This window comes from Alternaria incomplexa (assembly GCF_024043165.1).
Source record: "Alternaria incomplexa strain BMP 0042 chromosome Unknown scaffold_1, whole genome shotgun sequence".
In the NCBI taxonomy this organism is placed as follows: domain Eukaryota; kingdom Fungi; phylum Ascomycota; class Dothideomycetes; order Pleosporales; family Pleosporaceae; genus Alternaria; species Alternaria incomplexa.
This window is the reverse complement of record NW_026249850.1, coordinates 2,862,073-2,889,225: the sequence shown is the minus strand read 5'-3', so window position 1 is coordinate 2,889,225 and position 27,153 is coordinate 2,862,073. Positions and strand designations below refer to the sequence as shown.

At 52.7% G+C, this 27,153-nt stretch overlaps 12 protein-coding genes and 1 non-coding gene across 13 annotated transcripts; 7 read left to right on the top strand and 6 right to left on the bottom strand.

Annotated features, from left to right (window-relative positions):
• Positions 1-1,241: 1,241 nt before the first annotated feature.
• J4E90_001037 (uncharacterized protein) lies at positions 1,242-2,357 on the top strand (the record flags this gene model as incomplete). The annotated part of the gene is made up of 3 exons (XM_051430628.1): positions 1,242-1,396; positions 1,615-1,747; positions 1,800-2,357. 3 exons carry the CDS (start codon positions 1,242-1,244, stop codon positions 2,355-2,357), a joined length of 846 nt encoding a protein of 281 aa, XP_051296115.1.
• A 3,226-nt stretch (positions 2,358-5,583) lies between these two features.
• Positions 5,584-6,561, top strand: J4E90_001036 (uncharacterized protein; the record flags this gene model as incomplete). The annotated part of the gene is made up of 1 exon (XM_051430627.1): positions 5,584-6,561. One exon carries the CDS (start codon positions 5,584-5,586, stop codon positions 6,559-6,561), a length of 978 nt encoding a protein of 325 aa, XP_051296114.1.
• Positions 6,562-7,262: 701 nt separating this feature from the next.
• J4E90_001035 (uncharacterized protein) lies at positions 7,263-8,241 on the top strand (the record flags this gene model as incomplete). Its single annotated transcript, XM_051430626.1, has 4 exons — positions 7,263-7,481; positions 7,544-7,650; positions 7,705-8,125; positions 8,179-8,241. 4 exons carry the CDS (start codon positions 7,263-7,265, stop codon positions 8,239-8,241), a joined length of 810 nt encoding a protein of 269 aa, XP_051296113.1.
• A 671-nt stretch (positions 8,242-8,912) lies between these two features.
• Positions 8,913-10,453, top strand: J4E90_001034 (uncharacterized protein; the record flags this gene model as incomplete). Its single annotated transcript, XM_051430625.1, has 4 exons — positions 8,913-9,062; positions 9,111-9,136; positions 9,187-10,310; positions 10,359-10,453. 4 exons carry the CDS (start codon positions 8,913-8,915, stop codon positions 10,451-10,453), a joined length of 1,395 nt encoding a protein of 464 aa, XP_051296112.1.
• A 718-nt stretch (positions 10,454-11,171) lies between these two features.
• J4E90_001033 (uncharacterized protein) lies at positions 11,172-12,311 on the bottom strand (the record flags this gene model as incomplete). Its single annotated transcript, XM_051430624.1, has 3 exons — positions 11,172-11,812; positions 11,867-12,075; positions 12,124-12,311. The coding sequence occupies 3 exons, from the start codon at positions 12,309-12,311 to the stop codon at positions 11,172-11,174; spliced, it is 1,038 nt and encodes a 345-aa protein (XP_051296111.1).
• A 1,204-nt stretch (positions 12,312-13,515) lies between these two features.
• On the bottom strand, positions 13,516-14,688 carry J4E90_001032 (Mannitol-1-phosphate 5-dehydrogenase; the record flags this gene model as incomplete). The annotated part of the gene is made up of 1 exon (XM_051430623.1): positions 13,516-14,688. The coding sequence occupies one exon, from the start codon at positions 14,686-14,688 to the stop codon at positions 13,516-13,518; it is 1,173 nt and encodes a 390-aa protein (XP_051296110.1).
• Positions 14,689-15,586: 898 nt separating this feature from the next.
• On the bottom strand, positions 15,587-17,329 carry PNS1 (putative choline transporter, neither null mutation nor overexpression affects choline transport; the record flags this gene model as incomplete). The annotated part of the gene is made up of 4 exons (XM_051430622.1): positions 15,587-15,738; positions 15,785-15,987; positions 16,040-16,958; positions 17,020-17,329. The coding sequence occupies 4 exons, from the start codon at positions 17,327-17,329 to the stop codon at positions 15,587-15,589; spliced, it is 1,584 nt and encodes a 527-aa protein (XP_051296109.1).
• An 825-nt stretch (positions 17,330-18,154) lies between these two features.
• J4E90_001030 (uncharacterized protein) lies at positions 18,155-19,104 on the bottom strand (the record flags this gene model as incomplete). The annotated part of the gene is made up of 2 exons (XM_051430621.1): positions 18,155-18,359; positions 18,557-19,104. 2 exons carry the CDS (start codon positions 19,102-19,104, stop codon positions 18,155-18,157), a joined length of 753 nt encoding a protein of 250 aa, XP_051296108.1.
• A 594-nt stretch (positions 19,105-19,698) lies between these two features.
• On the top strand, positions 19,699-20,247 carry J4E90_001029 (uncharacterized protein; the record flags this gene model as incomplete). The annotated part of the gene is made up of 2 exons (XM_051430620.1): positions 19,699-20,001; positions 20,065-20,247. 2 exons carry the CDS (start codon positions 19,699-19,701, stop codon positions 20,245-20,247), a joined length of 486 nt encoding a protein of 161 aa, XP_051296107.1.
• Positions 20,248-20,859: 612 nt separating this feature from the next.
• Positions 20,860-22,476, bottom strand: J4E90_001028 (uncharacterized protein; the record flags this gene model as incomplete). Its single annotated transcript, XM_051430619.1, has 1 exon — positions 20,860-22,476. One exon carries the CDS (start codon positions 22,474-22,476, stop codon positions 20,860-20,862), a length of 1,617 nt encoding a protein of 538 aa, XP_051296106.1.
• A 309-nt stretch (positions 22,477-22,785) lies between these two features.
• On the top strand, positions 22,786-23,850 carry J4E90_001027 (uncharacterized protein; the record flags this gene model as incomplete). The annotated part of the gene is made up of 3 exons (XM_051430618.1): positions 22,786-22,821; positions 22,873-23,695; positions 23,747-23,850. 3 exons carry the CDS (start codon positions 22,786-22,788, stop codon positions 23,848-23,850), a joined length of 963 nt encoding a protein of 320 aa, XP_051296105.1.
• Positions 23,851-24,044: 194 nt separating this feature from the next.
• On the bottom strand, positions 24,045-24,129 carry J4E90_001026. The gene has a single exon. It is a non-coding gene; the product is annotated as a tRNA-Trp (tRNA).
• Positions 24,130-25,724: 1,595 nt separating this feature from the next.
• Positions 25,725-26,661, top strand: J4E90_001025 (uncharacterized protein; the record flags this gene model as incomplete). Its single annotated transcript, XM_051430617.1, has 2 exons — positions 25,725-26,330; positions 26,389-26,661. The coding sequence occupies 2 exons, from the start codon at positions 25,725-25,727 to the stop codon at positions 26,659-26,661; spliced, it is 879 nt and encodes a 292-aa protein (XP_051296104.1).
• Positions 26,662-27,153: the final 492 nt, after the last annotated feature.

Here is a 27,153-nt window from a genome sequence, read left to right as displayed (position 1 = left end):
CTGAACAAGTGCTATGCGCTGATTCACATCCCTGGAACTGTGGGGTAAGTTTGCTGTGGCCTGAGTTCTTGCATCACCACTGACATTTTCAAGCTTCATCTGCTGGTACTACTACGTAGCCCCGTCATTTGACACTTTCGCCATCGCCCGTCGAACCCTCACCCTTACCAACTTCTGCGCTTTCATGACCTTCGTTGTATACCCATGCATGCCACCGCGACTTCTACCCAAGGAGTACGGCTTCCTCGACACCGTCCGCCATGACGACGCACAAAGTGTATGGATGAGTGGCAAGTTTGTCAACCAACTCGCAGCGATGCCCTCGATGCATTTTGGCTACGCATTCTGCATTGGCATGACCATGATCTACCACTCAGGTCTCTTCCGCCGCACCTTGGAACAGGGCGAAGTGCGCAAGAACGCCTTCTGGAAGATCTTCTACCTGATTGTTGGAATAGGATACCCCTCTTTCATCCTGACGGTCATTGTTGCCACGGCCAACCATTACTTCATGGACGCCTTGGTGGCTACCTGCTTCGTCTTCTTCTCGTTCCTTTGCAACAAGGTCTTCTACGTCTTCATCCCGCTCGAAGATCTCCTGCTTTACGTTATCCGGGCAGACAAGCCCGTTCCTACAACCGGTGACCGCTTCCACGAGAAGGGTGGTCGGTTATAGCTTGGCAGCTTGATCTCGGCCTTTGATTTTGGTTAATTACCACGGTCGCTTACACTTCGTCGCATTTACAGGACATAGCATTACAGGCGGCGTTGGTCAAAGCAGTACACGCATCGCACTTGGTTATTAGACACGCGGCGGTTTATATGTACATATTCTGAATTCATACTCAAACATTACCCTCGTGCTTCGATACGTTGTTCGGTTGTTACTATGACTGGATGCTGACCAGTCGTACCTGTGGACGCAAGCTAGAACGCGCCAAGGCCTGTTCCTGCGTTAGCGCAAGTGAAAGCTCCCCAGCATTCGCGACGCGTCCGAGCTCCCGGCGTGTGCCAGCCATCATCTCCAACCTCCCCCTCAGCACTCCGTAAGTCAGTCCACCCATCACCAGACGCGATTCGTGCAGGACGCTATAGCGCTTCACTCTATCTACTTTTCGCAAACCATACTGCTTGTCGTGCGCGGACATTCCATTCCGGGACAGCTACTCTTGAGCTTCAGATAGCTTCATTCGCTTTCGCACACCGTCCCTCGTTCTCGCAAACACAGAAACGCAGTCGCCATGGCGGATCTCGAGCAGCAAACCCCGATTGAGGGCACACCGATCGACGACATTGAGATGGAGGGTGCGGGTGATGCTGGAGCTGGCGCAGGCGAGGAGACAACTCTCTTGCCGGAGATTGAGCCCGAAGCACCCAAGCTGGTTCTCTTCGCTGAGTGAGTCATGGCCATGTACATTTTCTGGTTCGCTGGATTGGACAGCTAGCTCGCTTGATACGAGATGATACTACTGGGCGCATGACGTTTGCTAGCTCTGAAGGGCTGAAGGCAATGCGCGCAACACCACTCTCAGCTCTATGGGCTACTAGCATCTCTTCCTTGGCTCTGGAATGCTAGCGACACCCAATATGGACGCGCGCCTGACATGTGACCAGTCTCATGAAGAGTCCGATTGTCGAAGTTGTTGTTGGCTCAGGAGACAACCGCACCACATACTCAGCACACGAGGCAGTTCTCGTCAAGTCACCAGAGTTCGCCAAACAGGTCGAGAAGTTTGCGCCAGGAGGGGTACGCTATCACGCCCTGAGCGAGTAAACATGCGCTCACTCACAGTCTCCAGCCTCGTCAAATCGTCTACACAGATTGCGATGTCGATGCCATGGGCTCAGTCGTTGAATACCTCTACACAGGCGAATACTTCCCCAAGAAGACGTCAGCCGCACGCGATGCGCCCCTCGAGAAAGACCCGCGACAGCCTGTAACCGATAATGATGGCTTGGGTCTCCTCGTCCACGCACGCATCTACACGCTTGCCGACCGTCTCCAACTTCCTGAGCTGAAATCGCTCGCACACTCCAAGATCCACCGCACAGCGTCGACTGCAAAGGGCGAGCTTGCATACGCACGCTACGTATACAAGGAGTCCAACCCGGAAGATGCCACAATCCGCAAGCCCGTCGCTGCTTTCTGGGCCACACGAAGCTACAGCCTGCGCCACGACGCGGAGCCAGAGTTCAAGGCCATGTGCCTGGAATTCCCGCAATTCTCGTATGACGTGCTGCAGCTCGTCTTGGACCAGCAGGAGAAGAAGCGTGGTGGTGACGATGGACCAAGCCGAAGTGGACCAACTGTGGTTCCTGGAAGCACGAGGAAGAGGGCTAGGGTGAGTCAGGTGTAGATGCGATATTCAATGTTGCTTCGTGCTTGGTTTACCTCGCCGTCTTAGACCACGGCTACATCGACCTCTATCACAACGGAATCAAGCGTCTCACCGGATCCTGGAGGTACTCAAGCTTTCTTGCAGCTACACATCAATCCTCCAGAAGCCCATTTAGCCATACCACTACCGCATGACCTCAATCAACACTACCCACAACCTACTAGAAGCACTACTCGCACCTGCCTTCTCGCGTATCTACCCGAGAATCCTTCCGAATCTCTTTGCAACCCACCTCGAACGCGAGCTGCGTGTCCCGTGTAGCTTCGGCGATATCCTGTTTTCAAATCTGCAGGCTGTTTCTCCTGCTTACACTGATTCCTTTTGTCACATACACGCCCATGATCTTAGTCACATTTACCGTCGAGGACCAGCAGTGAATTGGAATTCCACAATGTCAAGAATCTTGTTTGTTGTAAGGTTGGAGGTAGCGCTGGCTGGGACGGTAAGTTTTCGAATGTAGTACCATGTACAGTAGCCGAGATAGGTATTTCCGGAATCGAAGCCTATATAAAGCAGACGATAAGCTTGTCGATTTTGGATATCTGATTAGCAATTGGTGCAATGCCTCGACGGCGCCATGTGAGAAACAGTATGTTGTTGAGACCAGCCAGTAAGACGTGGAGATCGTTCCGTCATGGCATAGTGGTGCGTCCCCCAGACTTCGTATATGCCAGACATCGAGATCTGAGTAAGCCCTCTAGTTTCGTTGCTAGAAGCGGAGTGTACTTCGCCCAACACAAATCGGATACAACAGATAATGGCAAAGTTCAAACTCAGTGGGCAAAACTACCGTGAACTTGCGGATCCTGGAAAATACATGGTTATACCGACTTTACACAAGGAAAACGTTACATAGGTCTACAGCCTACATTAAGATAGAACATGTAAGATATGATCTGCAAGTAACCCTGGGGGAGCTTCAGAGATGTACGTACACCTTACTCGAGGACAAGACTAACTATCTAGAGCCTACGTTGACGCTAAGTCGCCTCATTGCATATTTGTATCTTGATGGAGACTCCACCCTGTTTAGTTTTTGCCTTGTCTGAGTGAGGTGCAGCCATCTTTGATTTTACCCCAGGGTCACTCATCAATCAGATCTTACATCTTCTGAAACGCGACGAACGATCTGCGGGAGACTTGCCTATAACTGCTGTCATGAGATGCAATTACTTGCATCCACCCTTGCTGGAGGAAAAGCCGAGAGATGCATGGTGACGTTGACGGGTAACTTGCTGCAGGGACGGGGGTTGCCTGGCGCGAACATAATACGGCGCTATAACAGAGGTACAAGTTTTGTTGGGACGACGGTCTTGTACTGTATGCATAGTGACCTTTGCAGGAACGTAGAGGCGTTGCTACCTGGATACGTAGGGTGCCAAGGACGGTCGAAAGAGGGGTTATATGCCGCTTCGTGATGTGGAGGTATCGTACTTGAGCGATTAGTAGGGTAAGAACAGGTGCAAACAAGGAAGAACCGTGACCGTGGAAATAAGCAGTCTTTGATGCTGTTGGGTAGGTAGTAAGAAGGTAGATGGAACTAGCAACGCCGTCGTTCAAGTGTGTCGACTGTCGAGCGGACCAAAGGGCTAAGGTGGTATCCACGCTAACGCTCACGGAAAGCTGAATCGGGGCCTTCCAGAGCTCGACGCTCCCATAGCCCGGTAATTTATAGCATGTCGTCGATCCGTGAACCATTGGCGATGGCTGCGGACAATAGCCCTCTGACATCTGTCACCCATCGGGTCGCGAGATTGCGGACCGGCTGTCGACGAGTCGAAGACGCCACCCGAGGGTACGAGGGCCGGTCTGGTCTGCGCGAACACGTGGAGGTGCATCGCCGTGAGTGAGTCTACGATTTGCGGTGGATCGATTGGCTGCAATGTGCGATCGTAGAGTTTGTGACACAGCGACCCGGGCCCGCGATGCATGCGTAGTGCTGCTTGATGTACAATCGGTCAGGAGGGTGTGCAGCTGCGTGCTACCATTGCCCGCAACTTTCATGCAGCGGGCACGCGCTAGACGCGCATTGGGAGCGGATGTTCTGTAGCCCCAGAACTGTGAGACATGGTCACGATGGCAGAGGTGAAGTCCCAAAGTGGTGGAGGCAAAGCACAACAGGGAGGTGGATATATACCAGCAGCCGCGGCCCAGCTGGCATGAGTGTGGACCCGAGTCTGGCCAGACACTTCTAAGATTGATTTCTCCGAGCGTCCAGTTCATCTCGGCAAAGGCTCTCACATGACAGTTGAATAGGTGTCTCGAGGGCTTCTGCAGTGCTTCCCAGGCTGGACAGACCCTGCAGCGCCTCGCATCTGCCCCGCAGTCGCCTGGCCAATATCTCCCAGCTGCAGCACCTCATACGGAACCCTCTCCGGAACTGCTCCAGCCCATGCATGCGCTCATCCCGCTGCTTCTTACTTAACAGCCAATTAACCGCCAATCACGCCTGCCTGGGTCCACCGTCTCTCCTGCTCCTTCTCGTCGCGTGTAGAGAGACAGGCTGCTTGGTGATAGCTGCGCGTCTTCTGCCTGTACAGCACGGCCCGGTGGGCCAGCAGTCTAGCCTTTTTCTGCTCTCACGAGACCCGCTCCCGGGCCTCGCATCGTGAGTCGCACACTCTTCAGCGCTCCACGTACCTTTACATCGTGGCCCGCCAACGCATTCGGCGGGCCTCACCGCGCGGATTTCCAGCCACTTCACGCTACTGCCCATGGCCACCGTTTGTACAAGACGGCAGCGAGCTTCGGAACGGCGCTTGCACTACAGTTCCAGCCAGCTTGACCAAGTCAGGACGCAATCCTTCTAGCGTCACTTGACCCTACAAACCAACGCCACGCCCCGAGGCTATCGATTATCGTGTCTTCAATAATTCCGTCTACCAGCACTACCCGTCTTCATCATCTCCTGGACGCCCGCCTGCTGTACTCCTACTACACAACCACCCTCACATCCATCGCCAACCGCCAATACCAATACGAACCCCATCCTGGTCGACACGCTAGCCGCGCTGATCGTCACCTCCAAGTGTAAGCTAACATCCTATACTACAGTGGAGTTTTGTTGATCCATGGCAGACAAAGCACATACTCCATCGCACATCACCCTCTCCGACTATTCCTCGACACGCTCTCCGTCTGCGCAGTATATCGGTAGACATCGGCAACATATCCACACGTCCAAATGATCCAAGTCTGTCACTCGGCCCCTCCATACAAGACCGTGCATCCGAGGCGACTCGTGCTTGCACCGGTCATACAAAACCAAACCACAATGAATCCCCCCTCAGCACCCAACCCGGCAGGCGACGCAGGCGTACTACCAGACTTCAACAACCTCAGCCTCCAGGACGCACCATCACCGCCTGCCAACGATGACGATCTCGACGTTTTGACCATGTCACGGGAAACCGCCATGAAGTTGATCGCACGCTCAATAATTGCCATTGCCAATGCAGCTGGCGATGTGCCCGCAACACCACCACTTTCGCGGCCCGGGACGCCTGGCGGACGGGAAAACCACCTCATACGCTCCCACCGACGGACAGCGTCCAGACCAGCGACGCCTATCCCCGCCGAAAAAGAGAATCACCAACCGACCGAGCTAGCTCCACCGGAAGCGGGTCACGATGAGCCCGTCACCATACACGACATTGGCGCCGGAGCGCAGCCCGAGTCCGTGCAACGAGCCAACATGGCTCGCAAGTTTTTCTCCAAGACGGTGCCCAAAGTTGGCGTCGAGGAGTACATGAACCGCATCCAGAGATTCTGTCCGCTGTCTACGGCTGTCTGGCTAGCTGCTGGGTCGTACATGTTGCGATTATGCGTTATCGATAGGAGCGTTCCCCTCACATACCGGACAATGCACCGGCTCATCCTGGCTTGCGCTCTCGTAGCGATGAAGGCGTTAGAAGATCACAGGTGGCCGCAGAAGCGCTTTGCTGCCGTAGGAGGTGTCGACGAGGCGGCACTCAGCCGACTTGAGCTATGCGTAGAGTTCTTGCTGTCGTTTGACGTACAAATCTTCACACCAGAGAAGCTCAAGGAGCTGACACTTCAACTGCAAAAGGCGGGACAGGCTGCAACCATGACCTGTAGATTACCGACATCCTTCAGCCTGAAGATGAACAACCCAAAAGTACGGAACGCGCAGGCTGTTTGAATTGGAACGACACTAGGGCAAGCATCTCCTTTTGTTTGGAATTTTAGGATATCCCCATCTAGCATGGCAATGGCGTTTGAGTAGCAAAACACGGGCATGACGGCGAGAGAAGCGTCTGTACTATAGACACCAAGAGGTGTACTGGAGAGAATGTCAAAAATTTTCGACGTGCAAACACAGGCTGCATTGAAACCCACTTTTGGCGGTAGAATGTGGAGACCCGATAATGTAGATTCAGGTACCGGCTCCAAGTGGAGGAGATGCGAGCCGAGCAAGTCATGTGCAGGCCGAGATAGCTGCTGATAGTGTTGTTGAGTATCCATGGAAACAATGGCAATCACTGCAATTGGCAGATTGTTGACTTGGATCATGTACGTCCTTTTTCCATGGTGTTGAGGCGTCGCAATGAGACGACCATCGTTGCCAATCACAGTTTAGCGTGCGCGGCAACGACGATCGTGCCCCTGGCGCGCCGCATGTTGCTTGATTGCTTCCAGACTGCATCCTTCACCCGACACTAACAGCCACCGCCCAACACCCGCCTCTACCTACCTCTACTCGACGTCTGCCTATATCGCATCCAAGATCCGCAAACATTGCGTGTATCGTGCCCCTCGCTCTGCCATCGGACAGCGCTCGACGCTCGCTTTCACGCCACACCGCTGCCCGCCCGTCACTCGTTGTCCTCACAAATCCTCACCATGACGCGGATATTACTTCCCTTTGCCGCAGTCGTCGCTGCCCTTTCTCCACTCGTCAGTGCCGGGGTCAAATTCACATCACCCAAAGCGGGCGACAAGATTGCGGCTGGCGGAGCCGTTACAGTAAAATGGGAAGAAGGTGGCACAGGACCGAAGCTTACAGACCTGACGACGTATGAGTTGCAGGTAATCGTGGGAGGCAATGATGGCACTGAGCAGGTAGGTTGCGAAGAGTGGCATCAGCACAGGCGCAACGAAAAGATGCTAATGAGGGGAAACAGTTCCCAGTGGGCGTCATCACAACAAGCGGCGCGTTCACAGCGGGCAACACAGCCTCGGGCAGAATTGAAACAACCCAGTCTGAAGACCTGAAAGACGTCAATGCCTAGTAAGTTCCCCCCCCGAAACCTAGCTCAACGACCGGCTAATCTGACCGCTGCAGCTTCATCAAGATGATCGCAGTTGGCAAGACTGGCGGCCAGCTCCTCACCTACTCCGATCGCTTCCAATTCAGTGGCATGACGGGCAAGAACATTCTAAGCCCTGCGGTCAAAGCCGCCGTCAAGGACATCGATACCACAACCGGGCCGCCGACCGTAGACACGACGACCGATGGGACGAATCCTGCTGAGCCCGATCCGGTTGATGGCGACGTATACAAGGTGGACTACGCGATGCAGACAGGCTTGACGCGTTATGCGCCTATGCAGCCTGTACCGCCCACCAAGATTACCGCCAAGAACACAAAGCCATTGTACCCTACAAGCAGCGTCAAGATTGCGAAGTCGAGGCTGCCGATCCCGAGCCAATTGACTACGCTTACGCAGAGTCAAACCTTCTCTGTTAAGAGCATGGAGAACACGGTACGTTCTTTGGGGTGTATAGATACGCTAGAAGCTTTACTGACATCTTTTAGGTTGCCGCAGCTCCTCACGCCACCGACGACATGGCCAAATTCCTGAGGCGCTGGCAGGACTAGATTTCCCTCTATCACATGCATTACCGATTCGAGAACGAAAGCATCAGACGAAACAAAGCGACTGTGCTCCACCGTACGACAAAGCATGAACACCCAACTCTCGTGTGAAAGATTTTGGGGTCGGTATTCGGAGCCATACGCATTGGTCAGCTCGGCTGCAGCATGGACACGTGCGATTTTGGAGGTATCATTGATCTATCGCATGGATTGACAACGGCATAATGGACCGGCGTTTGGGGTTCGAGCGTGTTTTGCGGCGTCAGACGACTTGTTGTGGGTTAAGAATTTAGACATGATTATGTAGTACTACGAAAATTAGCGAAGCGACATGCATATCTGTACATCCAACAAAAGTTCGCGACGTGCAATTGATGATCACGTTCAGAATAGTTGCACCTTCCTGTTATGATCGAGACTGGTAGACCGCGGCTACCCGTCAGATGCAAGCTCACCCCACCACCCCACCTTCGCGGCCTGTAGCTATCAGCGCGCCTAACAAACAGCAAAGCTCCTTCAAGCTCCCCATGCGTGCCCTGCTACCTCAAATCAGTCGTTCACTTCGACACACTTTACGACCACGTCTGCCATCACCAACAACACACTCAGCGACTGCAACACCTTGTTTCTACACCTTATCTGCAGAGAGCGGAAGCTGGACCAACGTGCACAAGATGGCGATTGCCGAAAACTATGAAGAGGTGCTAAAGGGCAAATACCCGGCCAAGGCACATGCAAAGAAGGTCGCAGAGTGGATCATCGAGAAGGGTGGAGACAAGAACGGAACTATTTACCTAGAAGCGCAGAAGCAGAAGTTGAACGAAGTATGCATCCATGATGCTGATCACAACACAGACTAATGTACTTGCCAGGACAACGACGGAGAGGCACCATTCCGGTAGGCATGTTTTGGGTCGGGGTAAGCATGCGCTGATTATCTCCATCTAGTCAGCGACGGTACTTCTTCTATCTCAGCGGCTGCGAGCTGCCAGACTCGTATCTTGTATACGAGATTGCCACCGAGAAGCTCACACTCTTCATCCCTCCTGTAGAGCCGGATGAGGTTATCTGGTCTGGTCTGCCCATGAGCCCGGAAGAGGCCAAGGCCAAGTACGACATTGACGAATGTCTGACTACCAAAGACGTCAACTCTCACCTGGCAAGCCAATCTGAATCTGCGCAATCAACCGTTTACGCTATTCCGGAGCAGGTATCCGATCACATCACCTTTATTTCCTACAAAGAGAAGGAGTTCAAGCAGCTCAAGACCGCCATCGAGTACTGCCGCGTCACAAAGACAGACTATGAAATCGCCCTCATCCGCAAAGCAAATGTCATCTCAACAGCAGCCCACGAGGCCGTCATGAAGGCTGCGTCGAAAGCGCAGAACGAATGCGAACTTGAGGCTGTCTTCCTCAAGGCGTGTGTAGAGCGCAACGCGAAGAACCAAGCCTATCATTCTATCGTGGCTGCCGGTGAACACGCCGCAACACTGCATTATGTCAACAATGCTGCTCCAATCTCGGATCAGAACCTTTTATTGTTAGACGCAGGATGCGAGGTCGACTGCTACGCTTCCGACATCACACGCACGTTCCCCGTGAAAGGCAAATTCACAACTGAATCCCTTGCTATCTATAAGATCGTTCTAGACATGCAGCACCAGTGCACCAACGCGCTCAAAGCTGGTGTCGTATGGGACCACGTACACGAGCTCGCCCATAAGATTGCTATCAAGGGACTTCTGGAACTCGGTATTTTGAAGGGCGATGCGGAGGAGCTCTTCAACAAGAGAATCAGCGTCGCTTTCTTCCCTCATGGCCTAGGTCACTACTTGGGAATGGACACCCACGACTCCGGCGGCGACCCCAACTACGCGGACAAGGACGTCATGTTCAGGTACCTAAGGAAGAGGGGAACTCTACCCGAACGCAGCGTCATTACCGTTGAGCCTGGTATCTACTTCTGCAAGTTCATCATTGAGCCGTACCTCAAGGATGAGGAGAAGAAGAAGTACATCGATGAGAGTGTGCTGGACAAGTACTGGAGTGTGGGAGGTGTGAGAATTGAAGGTATGCTGTTGTGATGAAGGGTGTTGAGAATTTGCTAACGTCTTGCAGACAATGTGCTCGTTACCAAAGATGGTTTCGAGAACTTGACGCCGACGGTCAAGGAAATTGATGATATTACTCAGTTGATTGTGTCTGGACAATAGGATGACTCCGTCGACGTCGCCGTCGCGCAAGTTGAATACATAGTCATGTAGCGTAACCAACGCAATCGCACTGGCCATGGTCGGGCTTCATTAGAAGTGTAGGCCCTGGCAATTTCGAAGGATTTGGCCGCGAATACGTGTGTGCACTATCCGACCTCTTGAAAAGCCTATGTACAATACAAAAACACGGGCCGAGTTTCAAACGTGAGACTGCTCATCACACTAAGCAATAGAAACGACACGCAGGAGCGCGACAGCACTAGGAGTAGCAACTATTACTGTCACAATGTACCCTGAAAAAATCGAGGTAGAAGTATACATCGCATCAGCAGGTACGTACTGATCAAGTTTTAGCAACATGTATGCAGTAAACTGCGACTTGGTTCTGAGCACCCGCGGTGACAGTGGTCTTGTAGAGCATGAAGTGTTTCGTCGTTCTAGACGCTCACTAGTCTAATCATACAGAAACGGAGGGGAAAAACGCGTCATAAAAGTGATTGTGTAGAAAAGAAGAGAGCAGCACCTGGTACAAGGAAACGTTTGAACAGGCCTGCAGCCTACAATAGGGTAAATGTATCCAGACTAGAAGATATAGATCTAATGTAGGCTCCAGAGTGTCCTGAGTTTTCCTCGGTTAAGGTGACAGCGTTGGGGAGCGCAGAGTTGAATTGGAATCTCTTCCATGAATTTCTACGCTTTTGCTGGACGGCCATCACGCTCAGGTAGCGATGCAGTAACCGTATCCGGCCCAAAGGTTAGAGCAATCTTCGCTTAACTGTGAGTTAAGTTGACGCAACGTGGCCAAAGGGACTGGTGCGGCCTCGCAGGTACTGCCGTCAGATGGAGTGTAGTATTTGGTGCAGCCGTCCACGGCGCCGGTGATGGTAGTGTCCAGGACACCACTGTCAGCAGACTGGGCATTGCCATTATCTTTGGGCGCTGGCTGTTCATTGACGGTCTGATGCTGTTCAAGATCAAGTTGCTGATCGTCGTTGTTCTCGTTGTTGTTGTTGACAGTCTCGCGGCCCGCAGTCTGAGTAAGGCTAGCGACAGCATTGTTGTCGCAGCTACTGTCCCCGAAAGGTTCGATGAGACGGTTTGCAATGTCTGAAGCGTAGCATGCGGTAGCGCCTTGACCCAAGTTTGGATCTGTGACCTGATCGCCGGAGTTGTAGAGACGCGCTGCTTTGTAGTACTTGCTGTCGTCCGGGGTGGCACTGAAGGCGTCCAGCGCCTTCTTCAGACTTAACCTTAGACCTTCTCCGGTGGTACCTTCGTGGATCATGTCATGGATCACGTTGGCGGGGCAGGGCGAGATGGTATGGCAGGAGGCAGTTCCTGCGCCCTGCATAAGACCCGCTGGTGTATGGAGTCAGTGTATGTATCCCACGTAGTTTGTAAAGAGACACTTACGGTTGGGCGCGTCGGACGCAGTAGTGGGAGCACGAACACAGCCCTTGGACTCTTGCATCATTATGGCGAGAATGAGCTCTTTGGGAACGCCAGAAGCTACTGACTCTGACTCAATACTGTCCTTGACGGCCTGAGTTTCGGCGTCGCTGTTGTTGTCGCCCCAGCCGTGATTTTCGCAAGAGGTCTTGATAGTGTCCTGGTTGGATGCCCTACTAATGCGTGAGTAAAAAGGATATACTTGTTCTGAAGAAACATACCAGGCGTCCTCGAAAGACTTCCATTCGCTCTGCTTCGGCCATCCTGCAGCGGCCGACCCGTCACCGCCAAACGTGATGTAAGCAGCTCGCGGAGCTAAAGTAGTAGATGTTGCGACACGAGAGTAAAGCGGGAACGCGTATCCAAAAGCGATGAAGCTGCTAGCAGCGAAGATAGAGGTTGGTAACATTGTTGTTATAGTCGAAAAGCTGTTGGTCTAATGCAAATCTTGGTGAAGAAGTACAATGAACTTGGGGGTTCGTATGCTGGAATACGCACGAGGCCGGTCAGTCTGATACTCGTATTAGCATTGTAGTCCCCAAACCATTTTTTGGGGTTGCTGTCCAACGTGGAAAACGTATACGTACGCGGTAGACGGGCAGCTGTACACAGAAGTTGAACGAAAAAGAGAGGCTTCTGAACTGAGAACCAGGAAGAACAGAGGGAAAAGAACGTAAAGAGTTGCTCTGGCGATGAGGTCCTCTAAGTAGTCGCGCAGTAAAGGCGATACATTCGAAACACGCATCGCGAAAGTGCCCACAATTGTAAGCGACAAGAACAATCACTTCGCCCGGAAGGCCTTGCAATTTCTCAAGATTCGTAAGAAATCTTTGCCTTGCGAGGTGAATGTCGCAAACGCCGCCCCCGGGCATCCCTGTCAGTCATACCCGCGCCCGTTCCTGGACGTTTCCGAAGGGGGCGAAATTACGCAACGACACTACATATATTTCTTGGTTGTTCGCGTGTAACCCGAGACCCGAAAATCCTAGATAAAGCGATTCTTTCCATGTGCGATACTGTTGCTGAGCGCATATTGAGTTGCTGCAAGATATGGTAACTGGCCCAACATAGTCAGTTGATGGTGCGAATCTCTCGAGACCCGAGGCGAAAGCTGACCCCATGACGAAGGAGAAGCTAAAGATACTCCTATTTCTCAGTGAAAGGAGGGAGGCCGATTGTCGCAGGGTGGAACAGACAGAGCTTCCCAAGGCTGATTTTCAATAAAGTCAGCATAATGTCGCCCATGTAGCCCCGACGCATGTAGAATACGACGTTGGGGCACAAAAGTATGGAGATCTTACAGCTCCTTTGATTGCAATAAGAAAACCTCGACAAGGCTGATGTGGGGGTTGGAAGAGCAAAGACGCATGGAACTGAAGGCTGCCCAGAGAAGAGAAGAGAAGTAACTGAAAGGGTATATTCATGATTCATGTCTCGTTGTCATTATATAGGACATTGATTCCGGTCGATGTCACAAAAGTTTCGCCACATAAGCCGTCGCTCAGGGCGCTTTCCATCCTCCTTGCTGTAAACAAACCACGGTAGGTTCTAAGTGTCTGACTACTCCACTTCCGTCAAAGCGCAGCGACTACTCAGAGTCTACCAACGGCGATTCAGCTACTCTCCTGAACCTTCTTGACGATGGCGACAAGGCGGTCGAAGAGGGGCTGTCCCTTCTCGATGCCATTGACCTTGGTGACGACATCCTCAGCGGAGTTCTCCTTGAGTATCTTGGCAAGCTCAGCGGACTCTTCGTCGCCCTCGACGTTCTGGAAGCGGTAGGCCTGCTCGACGGCGCCGAGGAGAGCATCGACCTTCTCACCCTTCTCAGCCAGCTGAGCGGCGGGGCCGATGAATCGCTCCTTGCGAGAGAGCTTTCGGAGAGGAGCGCGGCCGACACGCTCGACGTTGTCCTTGAGGACAGGGTTGGAGATACGCTTGATGATCTCCTCGACGTACTCGTCTTGTTCTGATGTCTTGACGCCGTGCTTGGTGACGATCAGGTGGGCAGTCTCCTTGACAGCGTCACGAACAGTGTCGTGAAGCTTCTTATCCTGAAGAACCTCGTGGATGTATTGGACCTTGTTCTGGTGTCCGTAGTAGGCGGCAGTGGCGTGGGAGGTGTTGACAGTGAAGAGCTTACGCTCAATGTAGGGCTCGAGGTCGTCGACGTAGTGGATGCCCTTAACATCCGGCTTCTTGCCGCCGTTCTCGAAAGGCTTCTGCTCGACACACCACTCGTGGAACTTCTCAATGACGACGTCGAGGCCAGCGTTGGGGGGCTGCTGGGGGACAATACGGTCAATGGCCGAGTTGGCGAAGCGAGCCTTGCTGTCGATGTTCTTCTTGGTCTCCTCGCTCAGCTTGCCCTCAATGAAACCCCTCCATGTAGTTGTAGCGTTGATGGCGTTCTCGCAGGCGATGACGGCGATGGGGTAGTCGAGCTTGCGGGCCTCGATGGCCTTGGCGACGGGCTCAGCGACGAACTTGAGGATGTTGGGGCCGACAGCGCAGGTGACGACGTCGGCGGTGGCAATTTCCTCGACAACCTTGTCCATCTCGTGCTTGGAGTTGATAGCGCGGTAGTGGTCAATGGTGAACTTGCGCTCGCCGTCATCACCAATCTCGGTGACGGTGTAGGTGGAGGTCTTTTGGAGGGACTCGATGATGCTGTCCATGACATCGACGAACACGACCTCGTAGCCAGAGTTGTGGAGGAACTCAGCGACGAAGCCACGGCCGATGTTACCACCACCGAAGTGGACTGCCTTCTTCTCGTAGGGCATGATGTGTGTAGTGGGGGTGGTGTGTATTGAACTACGGGAGTGTTATTCGTTGAAGTCGGGTTGGAAGTGAGGTGTAGGGAGTTGAGGGGTGGTAGGGAAGAGAAGTGTTTATTGTGTTGGTGGTGGAGCAGGAAGGCGCGTTGGTGGGGTATAAGTAGTAGGGAACCGGCGGGATTTGCAGGTTACGTATGCAATTGGGAGGGACTTACCTGGCCAGAAGGTTCTCTAGCGGGCGGTGTGCAGGTGAGTGTGGAGGTGCAGTAGGCTGTGGTGAGAGAGGGGGAACAGGTGGTGTTTATGTTGGGGGCGCCCAGCGCGATGAGTGAGGTGGCTTAGGATAGACCCCGCAGGGCGGTGACGTTTATTATTGACACCCGATTGGCCGCTAGGAGCGAATGTAGGTAGGCACGAACTGCGAGACAGTGCAAAAGCAATACCGCAGACGCGGGTGTTTGACGTGTCGCTTGCAATATGGCAGGCAGCCCACCAACATGAAGTTGAACAGAATATATTAATATCTCACTCGTGGGTAATGCCCAACGTCTTACTTGTGATGCCTCACGAGGCGGAGCTTTCCCGGCCGTGGAAGCCGCTCCATAGCTTGCAACGCCCAACATTATGCTTCGCCTGGATCGCGCATTCCACGATGTGGATGGGGCTGTAGACGTCATAAGTCGTAGCGCCGACAGTGGCCTTGTGGAGACGCCGGTTCGGTCTCCCGTTTTTAGTTTGCGCCAAGCCCATCCATCTCCGTTGCTGTCAGGGCGCCCCGCCATGGGCAGAAAATTGTGTCGCAAAGGCATCGCGATCGATTCGAAGTGGGTATCTCGTGATTATAAAGATTTTATGGAATTTCCAAATAGTCCGACGAAGTGTTTAGGAGGTCCGCAGCCCCAATTTATGCATGAATCGCCTGTTGCACGTGCGGGTAGACGGCTATCATGCGGTGGTAGAGGTCTGGGTGCTCGCGCATAAGAACCTCGGGGTCCCAGGCCATTGCGACGAAGATGGTATCGATACCACTGCTCAATGGCGTGGTGAAGATGTTGCCTGAGAGGGGTTAGTATGAGCTTTACCAATATTGCTGACAACTTACAAATCTGGAGGCCAATCAGGAAAGAGAAGGCTACTACAACCGGAGTGTAGGCGCCGTCTGAGTTGTATTCGGGCGAGGTGAAGATAAGGTAAAGGTAGGCCAAGAGCGCGCAGGCATATGCGATGAAGGTAGCTCCCATTGAAAGCACAGGTCCGATCAAGCACTCGTTGACAAGCGCATCGATACCGCGATCCTTGATCATCCTATAAGAGTCAGTCTTAATGTTACCGGGTGTGAAGCGACAGAAGAACTTACTTCCAGGTATCCTTCGCTGCGGCGACGTAGCTCTTTCCGTACAGCGCGATGTAGCTGAATGCGTATCTGTTCAAAAACTCGACAGCCCAGTTGAGGATGCCAATGAGGCAGCCCAGGACGCAAAACAGAACCGCCCCCACCATGTTGCCATCACCGGCAGCATTGCGCTGAGCGGCCGAGCAGAGCTGACGCAGAGTCTGGATGATAGCTACAAGCAAACTTCCAAGACTGATACTGCCGAAGCTGTAGGTCACGGACCGCTTGAAAGCACCGCGGGTCGCGCCCTTTGGCATGGAGTTCGGGTTGAAATACCAGGAGCCGTATACGCCGGAGATGGTGGTGTGAATTGTGTTCTTCAGCCATTCGGAGATCCAGTACATGGCGAAGGTAACGAAAACGAGCAAGCCAATTACTTTGCCGCTTCCGCAGTCGCCGACACCGTTTCTGCAGTTCGAATTGGCACCATTGGGTGTATACTGAACATAGATGGAGACCAGCGTGACGGAGTACCATGCGCCTAGTGCAGCAGCGAGCAGTCCTCCGACCAGCGATACAATGTAGGTGTGTCCGTACTTCTTTGACACGTCGATAGCAGTCTGCAGCATGAGGACGCTGAACGGGATCCTGGGAATCCAGCTGATGAAGCAGAAAACGTAGAAAACACTGAACAGCAGGAAAACGATGCCTCCAGACCAGTACCTCCTGGATAACATGTAGATTGCCGTAACAAAACCGAAGATGATGTTGAGTATGCCGGTGATCCAGATGAACTGCTTGGTAAACTTGCGCGCAGCCCACATGTATGCATAGCTGAAGACGGTAGCTAAACCGAGGACGAATGCGAAGAGGATGATGGTGTTCGAGTTGAGAGCGAAGTTGTTGGTGTCGCCGCCGTAGATGCCTCCGCTATTGGTACGCGCTGCGTCGCGCGTTAGTCTTCATTCCAAGCGCATTCCGTGCTGAGCGAATTGAGTACTTACAATATCCCCGAATTGAAATCACACTGACTGCGACATAGCCTAGGAAAACAGCGATGAAGAGTAGTCCCGCCCACCAATCGTTGTACTTGGGCTTGTCAAGTTTAAACGCCTGTTCGAAGCTCTGTTTGCTGTCTTGCTGGTAGCCGTTCTGCTGCTGCATCGGCGGCGGTCCCTGAGGCGGCGGCGCATAGTTCTGGCCATACTGGGGAGGTTGCTGTCCGTATGGCTGACCCTGGTAGTATGCGCCCTGCGGTTGCTGGGGTGGTGCGGCGCCCGTGTAGTAATCGGCAGCTTCACCGTGTTGCGCCATTGTGTCGATTGATGAGAGCTCTGTCGGCACACGAAGAATGCGACGGTGAGGGGAAAGGAGAGGACGACGCTGTAAACAGAAGTTTGGGCAAGCTAGAGCGGATGATGCTTCGCGGCGTTACTAGGGACTCGCTTTTGCGACAGAGCGAACGAGACCAATCGTGTGGCTGAAGATCGGTAATGCGGCTAGTGCGAACCAGATGATGAGCGTCATGGCTGGGGGCACAGACACTTAAGCGCTCAGTGTAGTGGCTGGGCTCCATCCAAAGACGCCATGTGCGGCCTAGATCGCGTGGCTGGGAAGCTTGTCCAATCCTACCAGCATGCCTGCCGATGATCTTGATTTCAGCAATAGATTGCTGCATCGCCCGCGCACTGGTCTACCGACTTCCAAATGTCGCTGCGCTCAAGGAAAAAAACCCAGCAGCTCGCGTCATCCTACTTCCAATTGTCTTGACATCCGTCGTCGTCGTCGTCGTCGTCGCATAACCTCCGTAACGAGTGTACGCGTGGCTGCAAATTCTTGTGAGCCGATCGGCCGTCTTGGGTTTCGCGCACTGTCACAGCATCAGTCCACAGCCTGATCGAGAATGCCGAATTTCCGGCTTGTTATGCGCCTGGCATCAGCTGATGCAACAGGAGAATATGATCCATAGACGCGGGCAACGATACTGGGGAACGTGTCTGGTATGTACAAATATGGGTTGGGCGGAGACAACCATGTGGCACGGCTCGTTTGGACAGGGTTGACACACAGATTCCCGTACAGGTACAACTGTGCATCTTCGCAATTCCCTCTATTATCGACAAATTCCGTCCTTCAGCATCACGCATTCTTCTTTCTTGTGTTTTCCCTCTCTTTCCGATGCGCCCAGACGTAAAAGAACGGATACACTGTCTCTGGCAGCAGCGTGACGATCATGCCACCGATACTCCACCAGTTGCCGACATATGACCAGTTCTCCGGTACGTTGACATATCTCCATATGAACACCAGAAACGCCGTAATGCACCCAAGATATCTCGTAATCCTAGACTTGTCAGCGCTTGGTTCCTGGAGATGATTCAGGCAAGTAAAACGCTAAACAGGTCTGCAGACTACCCTGGGATAAAATCCAGCAGATCGGAATATCTGGCGACAACGTAGGCTCCAGTCTCTTCAATCCTTCCCTTGAATGAGGTGGAACTGCGATACGCCATGATGCAAATGGGAAACAGATCAACATACCAAATCTCCAGACTCTGCCCTTTGGTATCCTGTCGCTGAACCAAATACAAAATCTGTCCCCAACCAATCGGCAATTCCAGATACAACCCCGTGAAGAACGCCGTCTTTTGCTCCCTCTCATCCGGCCACACCGTCCCAACCCACCACAAAAAGGCCATCCAAGCCGGCACCTGCCACAACAGCTTCATGATCGTTCTCCTCCTCTCCTCAGGCTTGTACGCATACTTGAGCGCTACAGTGACGAATGTAATATCGAACAAGAACCACACAAAGAAGCAAGCTCTCTGGAATGTAGTGGTGGTGCAAATATACGCGTAGTATATCTCGTACGCCATGGTCGCGGAAAGAAACTGTACAGTACCAGCTAGGTAACGGTCCGAGTAGGTTCGGATGGTGTAGAAGATGTAGCAGAGCGTATAGAGTATACCGCAGGCTATGATCAGGAAGTCGGTTACGAAGAAGTAGGATTCGGGTGGATTCAAGGCGACATCGACTGATTGGGGTATCAGATGATACGACGACCACTCTCGGGCTATTTCGAACGGCATGCTGATGGGAGTGTGTGCTGTGCGATATCGCCGGTGGCAAGATTGGGTGTGTTGTGATGCTGGAGAAGTCGTCGAAACGAGCGATTGATTGTAGCAACTACCCGCAGAGAGAAAGAAAAAGCGACAGGAGAACAGACGCCTTGTGGAGATAGAACATACCATGCCACTAAATCCCGATTATACATTTGTCAACACATCCTGACGATGAAGTCAACGTTGACGTGCCAAGCTTCCGTCATGTTCCGAATAGGGCGAACTTTGCAGATGGTGGGTCTGGAGGCCTGATTTACACCTTCCGCGAGTGCCGACTCCGCCTTCGAAGCGCAGTAACGCTTTGCCATCAGCTTGACTCGTTCGCGACGTCCTAGTGTGCTGAGCACGATGCAGATGGAGATGGAGAGGGCCCCGGGGCAGCGCTGCAGGGCTTCGAGGCGATACATCGACTAGACTACTTTAGGCGCTAGCGCACGGAGTAGCCACTATGTATCGGGAAGAGTCATGCCTGCAGCCTCGGCCAGCATAGAAAGTCACGACTTCAGCGACTAAACTTCCCAGCTGCCTACGAAACAGCGAACCCCGTCAGCTTCATCCAATATGACAGAAGCTCAACGTCCCAAGATCGGCGTCGGCGTTGTCATCCATGACAATGCGGGCAACATCGTCATGGGCGAGCGCGCAGGCTCGCACGGCGCAGGAACCCTTCAATGTCCCGGAGGTCATCTCGAGTACGGCGAGTCGTTTGCTGAAACGGCTGCAAGAGAGGTTCTGGAGGAGACTGGGCTTGAGGTGGGCAACATCAAGTTTCTGACTGCTACCAACGATGTTTTCGGAGAGGGAAAGCACTACGTGACCATTTTTGTTACCTGCACTATCACCGGTGAAAATAAGACACCCATGGTAAGTCCCTCTTCATGCTGGAGTTGACGGGGAAAGGAGATGCAGTACTGATGGGTTTGACAGCCGATGGAACCGCATAAATGTGCCGCGTGGAGTTGGGTGCCTTGGAGCCAAATGTGGAAATGGGCTGGGGAACAAGCGAAAGCTGAACAAGAAGGAAATGAGGTGCAGAAGAACCTGTTCTTGCCGCTTGTCAATCTATGGAGAGAGTATCCTGAGATGAAGGATGCGCTTGTCGGGAGATGACGATGATCTTATCGATGGTGCATTTCATCTGCTCCTCTTTGTCGTGGAAATTCTCTCTACTCTCCTCTGCTACAGTCGCGATTGCTCATGCTTTGTGATGAGAGTGAATCTATGTTGAAGAGCACGACCTCGTTCAAAGAGGAAGATTGAACATACATCTACGGAGGCTGAGAGATACAAACCACCAAGGAGTCTACATTGCCTGAAGACTTTGTGAACTTCAGTTTTGAGATCAATGTAGACTGCAACTCATCTGTTTAATTCCTCCTCTGAATGGGACAGCACTGCGAGTTGCTTAGCTTTTGATAGACAAACCGTACACAAGAGGATAGTAGGAAAGGCTAGTTGAGAGTGGTAGTACATAATTAAGCTCTAGCGCATCGGGATGATATTCCAGTAAGATAAAATGCACCCCGCGAGAGAAGGTATGGCGCACGCTTATGTTTTGGAATAGTAGGTAAATCGACATATGGGTATAATATACGCGAAGCGACATCGAGCAGTAACATTGCGCCGGGACACAGTCATCCTGTCATGGCAGCCATCATTGCGCTGCGCCGTGTAAACATCAGATGGTACGAAACAAGAGAGCAGAGCTCAGAAGCTTCGCTCCTATCCTTTCCTGGATCTTGGGCTCCTAGGCACTAGACCCTCACCCTGCGACTTCATCTTCTCCATCGCCTGCTGAACTTGATGCTGCCGCTTTGAAACGTGCTCGTGTCGCTTCTCAACTTCTGCCTCAAACTCCTGCGCTAGCTTGCGTTTCTTTTGCCTTGCCTCCTTTGTGCGCCGAATGATGTCTTGGAATCGATCGAGGAACCAGTCGCCAGCATCCTCCCATTCGGTTGTGGGCAGTGATTGGAAGAACTCGGATTGCTGAACGGCATCTGGGTTCTGCTGTACTAACTCTAGACGCTCGACCAGAGGCTTCTGAAGATCCTCCTTTGAGAGCACAGACGGCCGGGCACGGGGATCAGTATCGAAGCTTTCGTTCCTAAGCTGCTCGTAACTCATCCCGAACAGCGTCGTGTGGTCGTAGTCTTCATGGGAGACAACCTCAGGCTCCTCGATCGGCGCTTGTTCGACCGATTGCTGCTGCGCGACGGGTTCATGTATAGCCGGTACTAGAGGCTGGCGCTTTTGAGGCGCATGAGGCTCACTGGGCATGGCATTGTTCCTGGGTGGGGGCTGCGTCCTGGGGCCAGAAGACTGTCGAACAAGGTGTTGCTGAGATTTGCTGGGCTGTACCTGGGTACTAGGATGAGGACCCGAATACATCGGCAGGTTGGCAGCGCTATTATGCTTGTCCGGATTATAGGCTTGGTGTTGACTGGTGGGAAGGGCGAGGGCGTGATGCTGAACATTTTGACCTCCAGCCTGCCGGGAAGGCGCGGCAGTGCGAGACTGCTCGCGGAGCTGCGCACTATGCTGAAACAAACCCGATGCCTGCTGCGTATCCTGGCTGGCAATTGGCATGTTTCGCCGTTGCTGTTGTTGCGGGACATGGGACGCCGGCATGCGTGCAGCTTGCTTGTTTATGTTCTGACGTTGAGGCGGAGGGGAACTGGGAACAAACTCGTTTTGGTAGTTGGAGAGTGCTTCCGGCCCGCCTTCCCACTCGGATGGCTCACCATTGGTAGTCGGGGGATACGAGTCGCCTCGGACTGTTGGGAGTCCACCGCGCCCTGCCTGATGCAAAAAGGCGACTTGCTCATCGTAAGTAAGATGTGCTACTCCGCTCGCATGAATGAATTCTTGGTTCATTTGCACCATTTCGTCGTCATAATCTTCAGATCCGTCTTCCATATCCTCTAGCTCGTCTCCATTGTCATCGTCTTCTCCCTCCATCTCCGAAGTGCCACCAAGATTGACGACATGATCTTGCTGTTGGTAGTGCTGCTCTTTCTGTTGACTATCTTCGACCTGTACGACAGATGGGTTCACAGTAGTGTCAAGACTCTCTGCATCAGTGTCGTAGAGATCACGCTTCTGACTTAGACCCGGACCTGATTGTCGATTTTGGAGGGGCGGCTGTAAGACGGCGGAGCTGTTCTGGGTAATGTTGAGTCCGCGCGCCGGAATACCAGAAGTCGCTTGAGGTTGCTGAACGGGATGTCCGTTTCTTATTGATACCCTCGCGTTGGCTGCATTGGCTTGGCGGTCGGGCTTGCTTTGAGGCTGACCAGCGGCAGGACTGCCGGTTCTCTGACGAGCGACAAAGCCTTGCATCGTGGGTAAAGAGAGAGCCACACTCACTCTATTACCTAGATATTTGTCGACGATCAGGTGAAGTTGAGGTTTGCGAGGTGAGTTGAGAAAGTGAGTGCTGAGGCTTGAATGGGAAAGCGCGTCTCTGATGATGCTCTAACTTCATCCGGACAAGCCTCGGCCCCGCCAAAGTGAGCCTAGCACCGCGATGACGATATCTTATCTCCGAGTCGTGGTGTTGCTCCCTTCGCCCATGTGTGTAGACTCGTGCCCCACGAGGTTTGACATTCTACGTTGCAACCTGATATACATACAACCGCATCTCACATCATGGGTGAATGCTATCTCTACAGGCTCCCCAATGAGGCACGCTTTCCTGTCACATCCGTATCGCGTCCAACTTGCTAACCATCGTAGTTACTTCTCCATCTCCTTACGCCCATACCAACGCCCGAACTCCTACAATTGACCACGATATCGCATCGCATATACACGCTCATCCTACGTATCCTCCATAATCGGCTCACTGCAGCTGCCGAGCTACATTCGCACTCGGTGCTTCTCGAATGTTTCCACCCCTCTGCGAAGCTCACCGAGCCCCCGTACTTCTGTACATACCGATGCACCGATGGCTTGAAGAGTTACGATGATTACAACTCTGCTACAAAGGAGGTTGGCAGACTAGCCGAATACAACAACATGTACTCGCGCTTCAAGCCCCATAGGCGCGATTTGGAAGCGGATGGCAGGAGAGTGAAGCGCCGACCTGGAGACGTACCTGGCAGTCGCACCTTTCCGGGGGCAGTACAGGAGAGATACGAAGGCGAGACCGTGAGACAGACACTTGGTTTGGAGGCGCATGAATTGTTCACGCAGCTGGTTGCGCAGACGAATCTTGTCAAAATCGGTTCTCACAATCTCTTCACCAACTTTGTTGACATTGAGGAAGGTGTACTCCGAGTGTGGAGAGATTGGCTGCGAGACATTGCGGCGAGGGGCTTGACGGCGAATACAGAGGTGCCAAATGAGGTTGTTGAGGAGGTAGGTAAGGGCAAAGAGATCGTAAGAGAGGTAGAGGAAGAGAAAGCGGACTTGGACGACCCGCGGATCCTCTGGGTCAGTCCGAGGAAGGACAGCGGTGTACGCTTCAATGTAAGGGAACGGAAGCTTCGGAGAGACGCTCCGATCCTCGTCAGCACAGATGAGGATATGCCAGTTACATACGAAATTGAGTACGACGGTAAGTCAATGCATCCTCCTTGGTGTTGCAACGCCTGCTGATGTCCGGTAGAGCTCCTCATAAGAACGTCGCATCTCCTCTTAATGCTCGAAAGGTCCATGTTGCAGGAGGATAATTCATCTGGTAAAGCGGTTGTCTTCGGATCTTTCGGATAATTCAAGCAGTTCAAAAAAATGCACGCCAATTTCAGAAGAGTCATGGCCTAGTTAGGTCCAGATCCTCGGTTCTTGGTGGAGTCACCCTCCTTGGCGCAATCGGTCAACCACAACGCCCTAGGGCATCAACGCATCCCCTCCCACCCAACGGCAAAAAACATACATTGTCCTGAGCACCCAGACGTCGTACAAGCTGACCTCGAGGCGATTCGAACGCCTAACCTTCAGGAGGTTCCAGGAGAACTGGAATCTGACGCGCTACCATTGCGCCACGTGGCCTGATTGGATGGGAAAAATTGATTCATACATGCATATTATACGCAGCGTCTTACTCCCTACACAGCAACTTTGATGAGATAGTCTGCTAATCGCAATGGCATCATACTAGTTCCAAGTCTAGTCATCCAGTCCGATCCGCTGTCAGAAAGGCCACGTCTTCAATTCCAACGATCTGTATACGCTAATCCTACAACGTTCCTAGCATTACGCAACGGCTTTCTACCCCACTATTCCTATTCCCTAGCCCAGATGCATCTAAAAGATCTAGACTTAGATGGTATCTTGAGTCAACCGCCTATACAACAGCTCTATTCTACAGCCGCCCCACCAGCAAAAGCCTTGTGCCGCCATGCCACACGCACAGGAGACATTTTGTAGCTGCTTCATCGTACCCAGAGTCGAATTAGTGACGTTTCAGTTCGATCACAATTGCTATCACAGTCGATTATAGTACTGAAAATTTGTCAGGAGAGCGATAGTCTTGTAGCCTAGAATATTCACTAACCAGCCACTCCATGCGGCGTAAGCCAGATGAATTAGGTATGCATTTCGATAACAAAATTGTGCAGGGCGCCTTCACAATAACGGATTGTAAATACATCAAGAAGAGGTTAAGAAGCAAAGATTGTAGTAGGAAACAGTTCGTAACACAGCGAAAACTAAGTAACAGGAACCGGGAGGTTCAGATGAAATTAAGAAGGAATTCCAGCGGTCTGATAACAGCGTCTCTTATTGTGTACCAAATTTTGTGCAACTTCAAGGCTAACACCTCTACAGAACTAGCAGTCACTCTTGCCTGGCATAGCGCAGCTGACGCTTTTATACTGTCTACTCTGCTACTACACCCATCAGCAAACATAACGCCCGCCAACGCTCATTTGCCTTACTTAGAGGTAGCATCTACAGCAACAGCAGAGCTATCTGTTGCGGCTACAGAAGCCTAGCAACTAATTCCGCATTTGCTGCTACTGACGATGTACCATGTGCGACTACCGCCCGCCTGCCTCCGATGCAGCTTCTTCAGCTGCCGCATCTGCCGCCATTACTGCTACCACCGAGCTATTAGACGCAACCACCGCCCGCCTGCCTCCAATGTAGCTTCCTCAACTGCCGCAATAGCTGCTACTAGGGAGGTACCAGATGCAGCAACTGCCCACCTGCCTTTATCCCAGCTTCCTCAGATGCCGCAACGGCTGCTACTGGGTAGGTACCAGATGCAACTACCGCCCGCCCGCCTTCATCCCAGCTTCCTCAGGTGCCACATCTGCTACTACCAGCGAGCTTTCCCCTTTGCTACCAACACCTACTAGTTGGAACTGCGGCCGCTCGCTCATCTCCTGTCCAGCTTTCCTCTTTGCTACCGGCACCCACCAGTTGCAATTGCGGCCGCTCGCTCATCTCCTGTCTAGCTTTCGCCTTTGCTACCAGCACCTATTCGTTGCAACTACGGCCGCTCGCCTGCTATTGCCCCAGCTTTCGCCTTTGCTACCGGCACCTATCAAGCGTAACCGCGGCCGCTCGCTCCTGCTATCACCCCAGCTTTCGGCTTTGCTACCGGCACCTATCAGACGCTACTGCGGCCGCTCGCTCCTGCTATGCAGGCTTCAACTCGGCCACGGTTAGCTCGAACAGCGAAGAAGGCACTCTCTGCGGACATCCTGAGATATCTAGACCCCCTGGATCAGAACGAAGACCAGGATCAGAATGAAGACCAGGATAGGGAGCGTACACGGTACAAGCAACATGGTACTAAGAAGCGCAGGTTGGCCATAATCCAAGAGGAGGACAATTCAGGAGATGAGTTTGATTCGCAAGAGGAGCATAAGACGCAAGAGGAACATGAGAAGCAAGAGGAACATGAGACGCAAAAGGAGGATGAATTATGGGAGGACCGCCGGAAGAGACCTAGGAAGCGGCGTCTTTTCAGGGACCACCAGCCTCTTCAGGTCCAGACGGCTGCCCAGGAGACAGAGCAGGACGAACCCGACGTGAATGGCTTCCACCGATCAGACTTCGAAGACGAGACCGATCCGCAGACCATCGCCGATGAGCGACGTGCATGGTTATCTGTTTACGTCCCTTTCTCCGACGATGCCTTATTTGACTTCACCCTGACTAGCGACGATGTTGTGCGCATGGTCGAAACCGCCTACCCTGTACTCTCAGCATCTAACCAAAGGATAAAAATCTTTTGGGACTCGGTAAGTTCTGTCTGTACGAAACGCATGTGAAAGATATACTGACTTTGTACTTCTGCAGGTCAACCAGCACCTCGAGAGCTCACCGCCCTTCCGCATACCCGTTCGAGAGATGAATCCGCATACTTGGCCCTTGACAAATCCTGTTGTTGACAGCCTGTGGAAAGACGGAGCCGCTGCGGAGGTCGCGCTTGACATCCCAGACGTCTATGGAACCATTATTGTGGCGGAGCCTGCATATGGTCACTTCTTCCACTGGTATATCCTTGGCTCTCTGGTCTTTGAGATGGACGAAGCCTTTCCTCCCAGAGCCTCGGAAGTCATTAGGATGTAGATGATGATGTAGCCAGCAAAATTCCGCTTAGCGTCGTCCCTATGATAGTTCGTTAGGGCATCTGATGGCTTTACATTACTAGCTGCCCTAACTTTCATGATCGCCTTTCGTTGCTTCTCGTCAATGCCTGATGTCCTCTCTAGGGTTTTGTCTAAGAAGACCGTGTCCAGTGTAGGCCGCTTAAAATGATTGCTAAGGGTGTCGTTCTTCTTTACGTCGAAATTCCGGAAAGCCGACATCTCAAGAATGCTGCCAGTACTCAACCGATAGGCTTACCCTGTTGTTGAGAGGAATCAGGGGAGTTGAAGTTTACCGAAAAGCTTGACAAGGCAGTAGTCAAATATCCGCTCACGGAATGCAAACTCCCTTTGGATGTCCGTTAGGACAGACGCGCGGTTCCTCGAAAAAGCTTCTGGATGTGGAATCGCGAAGGCCAGGCGCCTTATCTTCCCAGCCTCGAACTGCAGCCAAGCTAACGGGATCTCCTGCTCG